General features: G+C 32.4%; 1 protein-coding gene across 1 annotated transcript in view; it reads left to right on the top strand.

The window, feature by feature from the left end:
- The window catches only part of LOC148946213 (nuclear receptor corepressor 1-like), a 47,963-nt gene extending 39,791 nt beyond the window's left edge, over positions 1 to 8,172 (top strand). Inside the window, exons 8-10 of the mRNA XM_089097873.1 lie at positions 2,970 to 3,164; positions 4,821 to 4,976; positions 7,918 to 8,172. Of these exons, the coding sequence (XP_088953999.1) occupies positions 2,970 to 3,164; positions 4,821 to 4,976; positions 7,918 to 8,172 (606 nt within the window). The remainder of the gene's footprint in view (positions 1 to 2,969; positions 3,165 to 4,820; positions 4,977 to 7,917) is intronic.
- Positions 8,173 to 12,727: the final 4,555 nt, after the last annotated feature.

Below are 12,727 nucleotides of genomic sequence, written 5' to 3'. Positions count from 1 at the left end.
TCACACTTGTATTTGAAGGAAGAAAAGACTTGAAGATTTACATCGCGGATGTAAGTTCAGTATGACTACGTGTAATAACGAGAGACTCGCAGTTTCGATTGTATCGAATTCCTTATGTGTAAGCATTGTGTGGAACAATATTTTCTTGGCAGATAGAAAATAAATCAATTTGTTTGCTTTTTTCTCTCCTTTTTTGCTTATCTCCTATTACCTGTCGTATTTATCTCCTTTTCCTCTTATATCCTATTTACTTTTGTTCCTTACTAATCTCCTTTACCTATCTCATTTTTACCTTTTTTACTTATCCTTTATTACCTGGTAGTACAATATTTACATGATATGGACATTTGACGTTTTTACCTGATATGGATCTTGATATCAATGTGTTTTAAGGATTATTGCTTGAATCCTTAAATGGCTCTCTGGCTATAAAAAATAGTACTAATGCTTTAATTTCGTTTCAAATCTATGTAATTTCCTTTTATATCTGCTTCAGTTTAATTTCATTTGCTGCAATTGAATTTTAACGTGCTATTAATGTGCTTTTAATAGATAATACTGACTCAGTACTTTAAGTATTAAAAAAACATTTTAGTATTCATATTAAACACACAAAAAAAACTCTGAAAGAAAGATCTTACTTCTTCTCCTTTTTTGAATATTTTTTATATATGTGACCGTTTTTTGTATATGTGACCGAAATATCTGGTATTTTTGTGAATTTCTATACACTGTCTATTAAAAAGGATTTTATCCCTATTTTGAACTTTTATTTTATTGAATTTTTTTGTTTAACTTTGTTAATTTTGAGGACCAAATCTTGAAAAAAGAATTGCTGGTAAGGCTGAATTCAAGTTCAAAAATGTTAAAATATGTTAAATATGGAAATTAAAAGAATTCTATTTACTGGTAATACTGTAAACTTCATCATATCCTTAAATATTGGTCCTCTGACTGTAAAAAATTCTATTTATAGAATTAAAAATAAATATATTAAAATTCTAATGGTTGTTTTAGGGGAGGTAGACATGGTAAGGCACGTTTGGCAAGCAAGATTTGCAAGCAGAGACTAAAAAGGATGAAAAAAATATTATCTGCAAATGCGCTAAAGTAAGAAGTGATTAAGTTTCTGCCACCAAAAAAATTCAGAATTTCAAATTCCTGAGCGTGGAGCAGTCGTTGCATTTTATATCTATTCAGGGAATATTTTCTATGTTATGATCACTGAAAGCTCTCATTTTTAAAAGCGTTATTTCTCTCTCTTTTTTTCTCATTATTGAAGGTTTGCTAGACCGTAGCTCGAAAACAAACAAAAAAATTAAAAATATACATTTTTAAGTCGTGTTTGAGTTACCGCTACAAAGCTGACAGGCTTTTGATTTGTCCCTTTTTATGTCAACTTGGCATATCGAAACGCATTTTTTGTGTGTGGTTATTTCAAACAAGACATGGTAACAATAATAATGATGGTTACGTGTAATCCCGACCTCACTCAAGAAGTTTGATCTGTTCAAAACCGGTTTCTCTGTCTGTATTCTGAGATAATTAGCTTAGCTTAGGTGAAATAAACTACTATGCAGGTATATTTTAATTAAATATTTAATATATGGAGTTGCTTAGGTTAGGTATTCAATTTAATGCGTTCTGAGCGGTCTGCTTTCAATAATTCTCCGTTGTAGTTTCCATAAATTTGTTACTAAAGTATTATATTTTCGTCATTTTTTGGTATATTTCATTACGATTAACCTAACTTCACTTCCTGAGTGTGGTCGGGATAACACGTAAGTACTATTGTTATCTATTTTTTGTTTCTTCTTTACATCTAAGCAAAAATGCACGTCAAATGAGTACACTAGAGAAAAAGAAAAAAAGACAGTCTCCACAAAAAAAAACAACTCTACAATGTCTACAAATGTATAAAGCATAAGAGTATTTGTTGGCGCCAATGACAATAAACAGAACCATAAAATCATATTTGTACACTCACAAATTACTTGAACTTGCGCTACTGAAAAGGAACTAAGCAATCAACTGTCAGCTTTTTTTCAGTTTATTAGTGGATTCTAGCCATTCCTGAAAGCAAACTATCATTTCAAAAAGCAAATGTCATCTGTTCATCTTACATTTTGATTTAACGTTTTAATTTATAATTTCTATGTCGCTATGAAAAACAACGAACCTATCTAACTTTTTCTTCTTCCATGATTGATGTTTTGGTGAAATGATAAGAAAAAAGAGGGACTAAAAAGGAGAAATGATAAAAAAAAACGTTAAATAAAACATTTCTGTCCTTTTTAAATAAAAAGGACAAAACTTCCTGACGTTATCTGTGTTTCAACCGATTTCAAAGCATTTTGAAAAACTAGGCTATTATGGTATGTGTACCCTTTGAAATAACACTTTGGGACAAGGCTGGCTTTAAATTCCGCCAAAAAGACAAAATATTTCTAGCATTGAATTCGCTAGTTTCAGGTTTGGCCATTCACCCAAGCTAGAATTGTGATATTATTTAAGCAATTTCTTAGAAAAGGGTCTAGACCTGTTTGAAAAATAAAAAAATTATTCTTTTTTACTATGATTTTTAACATGTTTTGATCTAAAAAAAAAACTACACTAAATTCCAAAAATTAGTTTAGTAGATGTATAGAGCTGAATCGCAGCTATGGAGTGGTTGTAAAATTTTCGCATTTTGTTGATAGACAAAAACCGTTAGATAAATAAACAGTGCTTGCCAAAGCCGTGTCAGGGGGGGGGGCTCTGGGTTTAAAACCCCTCCCTCTGAAATTTTTGCCCAACTAGTAAAAATATAACAAAAGTACATATAAAGAAATTTTTGATTCGTTTTTTTTTTGTAGATCCCTTCCCTCCTCTATGCCCTTGGTGCTTGCATAGGGAATATAAACCTTAGGCAACTAGAATATCACCTAAAGATAGCTACCATTGGCGATATTAATTAATGATCTTTCCAGGGTGGAATAACATTCACTACCCCTGTTTTACCTAAGAAACGAGAAAGGGACCACGGTAATCGTGAAATATTTGAGAAAGTTTTCCCTGAGCTGAGAAAGCAACGTGAAGACAAAGAAAGGCTGTCCAGGGCAGGCTCTAGGATTAAATCCGATGCTGATCTGGAAGAAATAATGGATGGACTTCAAGAACAGGAGGTCTTTGCTTCTCTTTCTCACACTCTAATTCATATGTTTTTTAATTCTAGTTTTCTAATTTAATCTTATGGAATTAGGAAATGAATAGATTTAAATGAAAAAATACAATCCTTATTTTTGATTTCGTGTTCATATGTTGTTTACTTAATTAATTTTTTTCAAATTTTAATCACGTTGAAAGAACAAATGAATGGATTTAAGTGAAAAGATAAATTTCTTTTTTTTTATTTCGTGATCATATGTTATTTAATTTTAGCTTTTTTTCTTGATTTTAATCATGTGGAAAAGAAAAAATGAATATATTTAACTGCAAAGATACAAACTCTATTTTTATGAAAGAAAGTCAAATATTGCCAACAATTATATCAATATAATAATTATATCAATAACACTTTATCAAATAGCAGATTCGTCAGGATTGTCCCTTTTGGCATATCTTAGGTCTGTAAAACTTCCTTTATGCTCAATCGCCATCACCAATAGTTGGTCAAATGTTGCCAACGCTTCTTTGGCACATCGTCGCTGTTACGTCTAAAAGTCATATTTGACATTTTCTAACTTCTGAAATAATTGTCAAAAGCTGTTCGCTGAGCCGCATTCAAAGGAAGAATCAGCATGACAATGCATGTTCAGTCACATATTCGATCCTCGCTATCTACATTACAATGCCGATCCTCCTGTTGACAACAGATTAACGAACGGTCTTGGAAATTACCTCTGAAATGTGAAAATATTGGATACGACTTTTAGGCGGAACTGTGACGATATCTACATTGACCACTAGAGAAGAACGCAGATTTCTCATGAATGTCCCTTTCTACTGTATTGTAAGAAGTGTAAGAACTCTCTCTCTCTCTCTCTCTCTCTCTCTCTCTCTCTCTCTCTCTCTCTCTCTCTCTCTCTCTCGCTCTCTCTCACTCTCTCTCTCGCTCTCTCTCTCTCTCTCTCTCTCTCTCTCTCTCTCTCTCTCTCCCTTTCACTCTCTCTCTCTCTCTCTCTCTCTCTCTCTCTCTCTCTCTCTCTCTCTCTCTCTCTCTCTCTCTCTCTCTCTCTCTCTCTCTCTCTCTCTCTCTCTCTCTCTCTCTCTTTTTTTTTTTGCTATAAAATCGGTGCTTAGGTCCCGATGTCTGTACGTCAGCTGAATCAGGCCTAAAAGTAATCTATATTTTAAACCCTAAGTTGAAGAAGCGGTTTCAATTCCCAAAGTAAAATTGTTATAACAACTTGAAAGCTGCTTTATTGCAGATGCTGCACTCAATTTTGCGTCGGGCATATATATATATATATATATATATATATATATATATATATATATATATATATATATATATATATATATATATATATATATATATATATATATATATTGTATTCTGTCTCTCTAAGTCATTTTATAGATACACACAGGACCAACCCTTAGGAGGGGTGGATTTGAGGTTTTATCTCGTGGTGGGGAGGGGGTATATCAGAAAAAAAAATTGACCGCTTCTTTGTTGAGGAATCTAATTGGGGTTTGCTCTGACGTGTTGGGAATTATGTGTGCATTTTTGCTATGATATTGTGAGATTAATCAGGTTTTGATTATCCACCTTGCATGGTGCTTGCTCATTGGTTGTCTGAATTTTAGCTTACATGAAAATATAGATTATTTTCCAGAATGAAGATAAAAAGATGCGAAGTTTAGCGGTTGTTCCTCCATTGATGCTGGAAGGACATCAAAGGCGCATCTATTATGACAACACAAACGGAATTGTTGAGGACCCTATGGAGGGACACAGGGAGAGGCAGCTCCTTAACGTTTGGACTGAACAGGTTAGCCTCTCTTTGTCTCTTTTTTTCTCTTCCTTCCTTTTTCTCTCTCCCTCTTTTTCGCTGTTATTTTTTTTATTGTTGTTTTAGAGTTTTTGTTTATATTCTTAAAACTTAGAATTTTAACTGTGCTGGACATTATTAGTGACTTGGATCTCTGAACATTTATTTCACTCTTTTGAAGAAAGTAAAGGAGCTTTTAAGAAATTAGTTACTATTAATTGATATTTGTTACTTGTTATTATCCTACGCTTTTAGCCCAATCTTAGTTGTTGAAGTAAGGTTTTTAAGTATTCAATGCCTTAGGAAGCTTATAACCACATTGTATAATTGCCATCTAGTCTTAATTCATTTTCAGATGATTAAAAGATATAACTTCCTCTGAGTTTACTAACTCCCCCCTCCCAAGGGTTGGTTGTGTGTATATCTATGAAATCTCTCAGATAATCCGGTTCCCTCATCGACTAAATCAATAACTATTGTGATTCTGAACCCAGGTACAACTTCAAATCAAAAGATGAAATTGAAAAACAGAATAGTCCTATTTTAGGTGGTTTTTTTTTATTTACCACTATAAAATAGTTGAAAAGGGATATAAAATAGTTGAAAAGGGAAATAAAACAGTTGAAAAGGGAAAAAAACTTTTTAATTCAAAAATAATCATAAAATTCTGAATATTTCGGCTTCACATCCAGAAGCCTTTATCAACAGAAAAGAAAGTTTGTTCTTTTTCGTTTTGTTTTTGCAGAATTCTTCCATAGAAGGGACGCAATATTACATCTAACTTAAGCGTTGTACATCTATTAACGTTATTACCTCTATTAAAATAAACGTAATATTAAGTTTATTTCCATCCCTGTTTAGTTAAAGACTTGACAAGTGACAAACAAATCACAATTCCTTGAAAAATATATATACATATTTTACATTATATAAACGAATATGAAAGTTCTGGAGACATCTTAGTTATATTTGACCAACTGTCAATGTTGAATGTTTAAAAAAAAGTCATTTTGGGATTCTCTCTAAAAAAAATAATAATAAATAAATATATATTCCCCTTCCCTAAATTTTTAAATATTCACATTTTTTTGGTACCTTCATTAAAAGTTTGATTTTTTTCTCATTAAAGAATCGAAAATTTTTTATAGGTTTATTTCTATTCCTGTGTAGTTACACAGCGTATTTTTTCGTAGTTCTACGCTGGCGATGTTGCCGAGCAAGAGCATTGAGTCAAAGTAGTTACAGACTTGACCATTGAAAAACAAAATATCATTTCTTAAACAAAACATCATTTCTTGAGAGTTCAACAAAGAAAACCATGCGATTTGAATGGGAAGTTTTGGCTGAATTGAATAGAATTGTTTGATAAATTCTCCTTTTTTTTAAATTCTAAAATTTGTAGAAATGACAAAATGTGCATGGGATCAAGGATATTGGATCTTCTTGGCTGCTAAGGTCTTTGCATCGACCCTGGAATGTGTTGCTGTTGCCGAGTACAAAGTCTGGGCCCCATATTACCAAGCTGTGATAAAACCCATCGCAAGACAGGAGGGCCACAATATTTATTCAATAATTAAGACTTCAAAAAAGGAGAATAGTACAAAAATACGGGGGGGGGGGTGCTTGTATAGATATCTTAAGACCACCACATAAAAATAAGGATGCAGAAAAATAGCAAGTATTCGTAAATAATTTCTATGGTCAGACTGTCTTACTATTTACAATGTAATGGGTGAAGTCTTAATCTAAACAATGAATAAAATAAAGTGGCTTTTTTGTTTATTTTTATTAACTATTTTTATTAAGCGGCTTTTTTTTGGTTTATTAACTGTCTTGATTAAAAGTTTCACCAATTATTTATACTGCCCAACTTATATCAGGCCTATCCTCAGAGCACTGCTTATTTGTCAGCGGGAATAGAAGATGTTCAGAGAACGTGCTACTAAAAATATACTGGGACCTAGTTACAGCAACTACAGAATTTCCCTTGAGTTCTTGAACTTGCCCACCTTATTCTATCAAAGACATGGTCCAAAGAATTTCATGAAAAATCAAATTAGCAAACTAGAAGCACTCTCACCTAAAGTAGACTTAACCTGCTGACTGTCTTACGAATAGATTTGCCAGCTCCTTTGTGCCCTTTTGCCCTGTGAAAAGTGGCCCTTTTTTGCATATTTTTTGGTAATTGTCAAAGTAGGCTAATTTAGCGTTATTTTTTATTGCTGCAACGGATGAGTGCTGCAGTGAATACAAATTATATATTTCTATTATTTTGTTTTATTTATTAACTAGACAAAATGTCTGTTGGACGAGAGACCTAAAAAAATAAAAACCATAACATCTTGTTTTCTGCAGATTAGAGAAGAATAATATTTTGTTTTCATGTCCGAAAACTCAAAGTTCCCTTGTTCCCTCCCCCCTCCCCGTCCCCGTCTTGAAAAGAACCCTTTTCTGAAAGTTCTATATTATATATGTTATCCCGGAGCTGTAAGACAAAAATGTGCATGCCAAACAATTTCTGAAAATCGTTAATTTTAAGTCATTTTAAGATATTCCGTCGTTTATTAATATTTGTTTATTAAACAGTTTTTTTTTATTGTTCTGTTAAAAGAATTTTACCCGTTCTTGTATATTTTCATTTCAATTGCAAATGGAAAGGCAGTTTGGGCTAAGAAATTACTTACGTATAAACTTACTGACTACATGCAGTCTATAATTAGACATAGTTGCTTGCCGTTGGGCAAAAAAAGACGCGTTCTCTCTCTTGTGCTATAGCATTGCGTCATAATTCTTCAAATTAGCTATTCCTGGCTGAAACTCGCCAGCTCTCAATTATATATAGGATGCTATTCTACCGAACTATTCTACCGCCTTTTTACTACCGAAGGGTTTCAATGAGTTTAAATAGTGGAAAAAAACAACGATTTTTTTTTTTTTTTAGGAGAAAGAAATCTTCAAAGAAAAATACCTTCAACATCCAAAAGGCTTTGCCCTGGTAAAATCCTTTTTAGAAAGAAAATCTATGCCTGACTGTGTGCATTATTATTACATTAGTAAGAAGACTGAAAATTATAAACAATTATTGCGAAAGTCTCGGGCTCGCACGCGTGCACGGACTGTACAGAAATCTCAACAGCAACAAGATTTGTCTGTTGGCGTTACAACCCGACTACAACGTGAAGCTTTGTTGAAATAGGGCGAAACCAGTACAATGACGAATACGGCTGTGATTGTTCAAAGTGAAAGTGTTGAAGTGACAGAAGTGAAAACAGTGGAAGCAGAAATGGATAAAGAACTAGCTAAAGAAGAAGTTGAAAAAACGAGTGAAGCTATTGTGGAGGCTGTTGATTCTGTGACGGTTGAGCAGGTTGTTAAGAGGTTAGTGATAAATTTATTTTAGTTTTATTAAAGATATCGTTGATAATTATAGTCGGCATTTAGTATATAAAAGGATTGTATTCAAGTTTCGAGGCACATGCTATTAATGAACACATCTAAAAATAAATGCTGTAGATACCAGGCATGAGCAAATCTGAAATTTAGCATTAAAAAAAAAAAATCTATTTTTAATAACAAAAATAAACACAACTGAATTTTAGTAGCAATTATTTTATAATTTCAGGAAACAAATGAAGCTATCGTAGCGGAGGCTGATCCTATGACAGTTAGCACAGGATCAGTGGCTGTGGATAAGAGGCTGTGTTAAGAGGCTGGAAATAAACTCGTACTGCCATTAATTAAAATAAGGGATATTTAGTATTAAAAGATCTATTTTGCAATAAAAAAAAAGTTGCAAAAAATGCCATAAACTTAACCAATGGATAAAATTAAAATTTACCGTAAGATATAACTGGGATGATTAGTTTCAAAAACAAAAATAAATTCTATGAATTAACACAACTGAAATTTAGTAGTAATTAATTTATAGATTCAGAGAACAAATGAAGTTACTGTAGGGCGATTGATTTTATGACAGTTTTGTAGGTTTTTAAGAGGCTAGTAATATGCTCATATGGGTATTATAGAGATATTGTTAATAAATACAATTGTCATTACGAAATGATCTTATTATTGTAACAGATACTATCAACAAGCGTAACTGAAAATCAGTGTTTAAAATTAGCGATTCAATGAAAATAAATGCTATAGATGCTATCCATGAGATGGTGAGTTTATGGTAAATTGCATCCTAAGTAAAATGTGAGTCTTAAATTGCATGATAAGCTTATGGTAAACTGTATTTAAATTTATTTGAATTTCTTATCAATAAAATTATTGCCTTAAAAAAGAAAGAAAAAAAGAGGATCCCATAGACGTTGAAAATGAACACAAATTAGATTCACCATAAAAAAAACCAAATGACACACAAAAGAAAAAGTGGCACATTTTACACTAAAAGAAATTAATGCCATCAAGTAACACAGCTGAAATCATTGTGATATCATGAATATCATATGAAAATCATTAACACATTTTGCCATTGCTAGTGTTTAAACAACTCATTGTTAACTTGAATTATACTATTAGGGCGTGGGCTCCTTAATAATATAAAAATAGACTAATTTTTAAAAGATCAATCAATTGAAGGAGCCAGAGGTGTAAATGGGGGTCTGGATCCCAAAGGAGACAAAAACAAAATTAGTTCAGTTTAATGGGAGCTCAATAAGTCATTGTATCATGTGATTTCGCTCAGGGATGGCTAATCCAAACTATTTTGCTGGCCACCGAGTTGGCTGCAAAATAATATATATACCGAAATGATTAAAATGTATAATGTATTAATACATATTCTATACAAGAAATATATACCCAAGAAATTTAATCCACTAAAGACATTATTTGATGCACAAATAGATGTAAAATTAGTTATAAATTGTTCTGTTTACTATCATTCTTTTATATAATTGTCAAATCTCTATCTTTCTTGTAGAGATCTGGAATTTTTTTTATACCGGTCATGTCATCCCTGCTACCTCCCATTGGGCAGATATGACTGTAGATGCAACTGGTAAAACTAGAGGTCCTGTTTTTTTGTTGTTATTTTTTTATGTGGGTTTATATACATTAGTATTTGATCTGAAATATAATAGATTGTTTTATTAAAGTCATTACTTGGTGTTTAATAACTGCTGTGACAAGGTAACAACATTAGTAACAATATTAGTAATAGCAAGAAAACCAAAGTTATCCAGAAACTGCTTTAAGATAGAGATAAAATTTTAAGTCCATGAAATTAAAGTTTTTTTTTTTAACAAAGCAGAAGTTCAATAAAAATGTTCAGTTCACTTCATTTAATAATAAAATTATATAATATATATATCAGTCCACGTGGTCAACCACACTTTGTATAGGGTGATGTGTAACAAGCAGCCCCCAAAAGTTGCAACTTAATACTTTGAGAATCTGCATGCATATAGTGTGTTTTGATTTAGTTCAAATTTCCCTCAATATGCTCTCAAATTTTCACCTTTATATCTTAGCCTTAATAGTAATATTATCGTAGGATTAGTATTAGTATTGTCTTAGAAGTAATAACAGTAGTAACATTAATAGTAGTAGTAGTATTAATTAATAGTGGTAGTATGCACATGTTGCCTCTTAATACAAACACAATAAAAAGGAAACAACAACAAAATTGTGACCAACCTCTTACGAAAATAAAAAAAAATATGCAAAAGTGAATAATAGCAAAAAAAAAATCAATGAAAAAAGACCCTAAAGAAAGTTTGGTCATATCTACACATACTTTCGTTTGCTTATGTACAGGGGAACATCACCTAATCAGGCTTGTATTACAAACGTTCTTGGTGCAACAGTCGACTATCAATAATTTTTTGTTTTGAAATCTCAGAAACTGGTCAGAATCGGAATTTATTTTTAAATGTAGGCTAATTCTATTCCAAGTATAGTTAAACACCTGAGGGGGCAGGGTGATTCGTATCTTAAAGATGAACAATTTGTAGAACAATTCAAAAAATTATATGTTTTTAGTCAAAGAGCTAGAGATTTGGAATTGTTTTTGTGCTGATATCAGCTGATCCCTAGCTACATCCCATTGAATAGATGTGGCTAAATCCATCCTATGATCAGGGGTGTCACATATGGGGGGGGGGTTGAATGTTTTGAGCCATGCAGTAAGAAAATTGAGTTAGTAATATAATGGCCCGACCCACCGCTATTTCACTGGCTCAATTCATTTCTTATAAGGTAAACTGGCTGATGGAATAAAAATTCAATATACAGGGAATTGGTCTCAAGTCGGTGACAAAAAAGGAAACAATCGTAATTGCAATATCACCCTAATCAGTTGGCAAAAATGTCCGGCCAGTCGGCAAATTCCTTTGCCCCCGCCCCGAACATTTTGGCTAGTGACGACTGTGACATTTTTAGACAACGGTTGTACAAGTCTTAAAAATTCAGGAATGCCACTCCAGGAACCCACCCTCCCCTTTTTGTGTATTAACGCCTTTACCTTTGAGGGGTGATTCAGACTTAGCGAGAATTATTGAATTGGACCTTCAGCAATTTATTTAATTTGCCATAAGATTTTAATAGGTCTGGAATTATGGGGAAAATGAACTTGGGGGTTTTCTAGACCACGTTAATACATATGACCGAAATCTACAGTTTACCTTAGAAATTGAAATTGCAAATAAACTACCGTTTCTATTAATTATTTATGTATTAATTATTTGTAGCATTGATAAACTGGATTTTACAATTTACAGAAAACCCACACGAAACAACAGATATCTACATTTTAGATCCACCCCCATCCTCCACCCCCCTACAAGTTAAAAGAGCTGTTGTTACCTCTCTTGTCAATCTTGCCCTAAACATTTGCTCTGAATCTCACATCACAGATGAACTAAACTTTATTAGAGACATACTTTTTGGAAACTGTTATACTGTTGTCTTTAGTAATAATACAATTAGCCGAAGACTGGCAAGACACTCCCATAAGATCAAGGGTCTTTAACCATGCGAAGCTTCCGCCAAGCCCTCAAATATAATTTACCTTCCTTATATTCCAAAAATCACTACAAATTTAAAAAAAAGTTTGCAAACAAAATAATTTTTGTATCTAATATTTACCAATAATTTCAAAATCATGAACTACCTAAACTCTGGTAAAGATGTAACCCGAGCTCGCCCAAGAGGGGTTTATCAAATACCATGTGACTGTGGCAACTACTATGTTGGTTGAACCCACCAAAATTTAGAAAAACGCCTACAACAGCACAAAGATGACATAACTAAAGCTTTAAATTCTAATAGTACAAATATTTCTTTTGATTCTGCTTTAAACAGTCATATCTTTGATAATCCTAGCCATAAAATGCTTTTTGAAGAAACTTTTTTATTAGCAATGATTTAGGCATAAAGCAGGCTGTTCGAGAGGTAATTGAAATTAGAATAAAAAATAGTAATATTTCTTTAGATATGGATTTGGGAGAATATTCACTTAATGCCTCATATACAAATTTAATTAAAAATGATTTAACTAATTATATTAAAAACTAGTAAACAATACAACTCAACCTGTTATGGATAGACCTTCTAGGCCAGTTGCCAAAAAGGCAAGATTAGCTATAAGAGCTTGTTTGTAAATGATTTTTATTGCATTTGAGTGAATTGTCTTTTTCGATTCGCTTGATGCACCATCTCCTGGTTTAACTCTCCTGGAGTAATGATGCTAGGACTGTTTTTTGAAAATATTTTGGTTTTAAGGATTGTATTTTAATGTGAGT

This window comes from Artemia sp. Qi Xiang Cuo, chromosome 12 (assembly GCF_049724085.1).
Source record: "Artemia sp. Qi Xiang Cuo chromosome 12, ASM4972408v1, whole genome shotgun sequence".
NCBI lineage: Eukaryota > Metazoa > Arthropoda > Branchiopoda > Anostraca > Artemiidae > Artemia > Artemia sp. Qi Xiang Cuo.
This window is presented reverse-complemented; position numbering and strand designations above follow the sequence as displayed.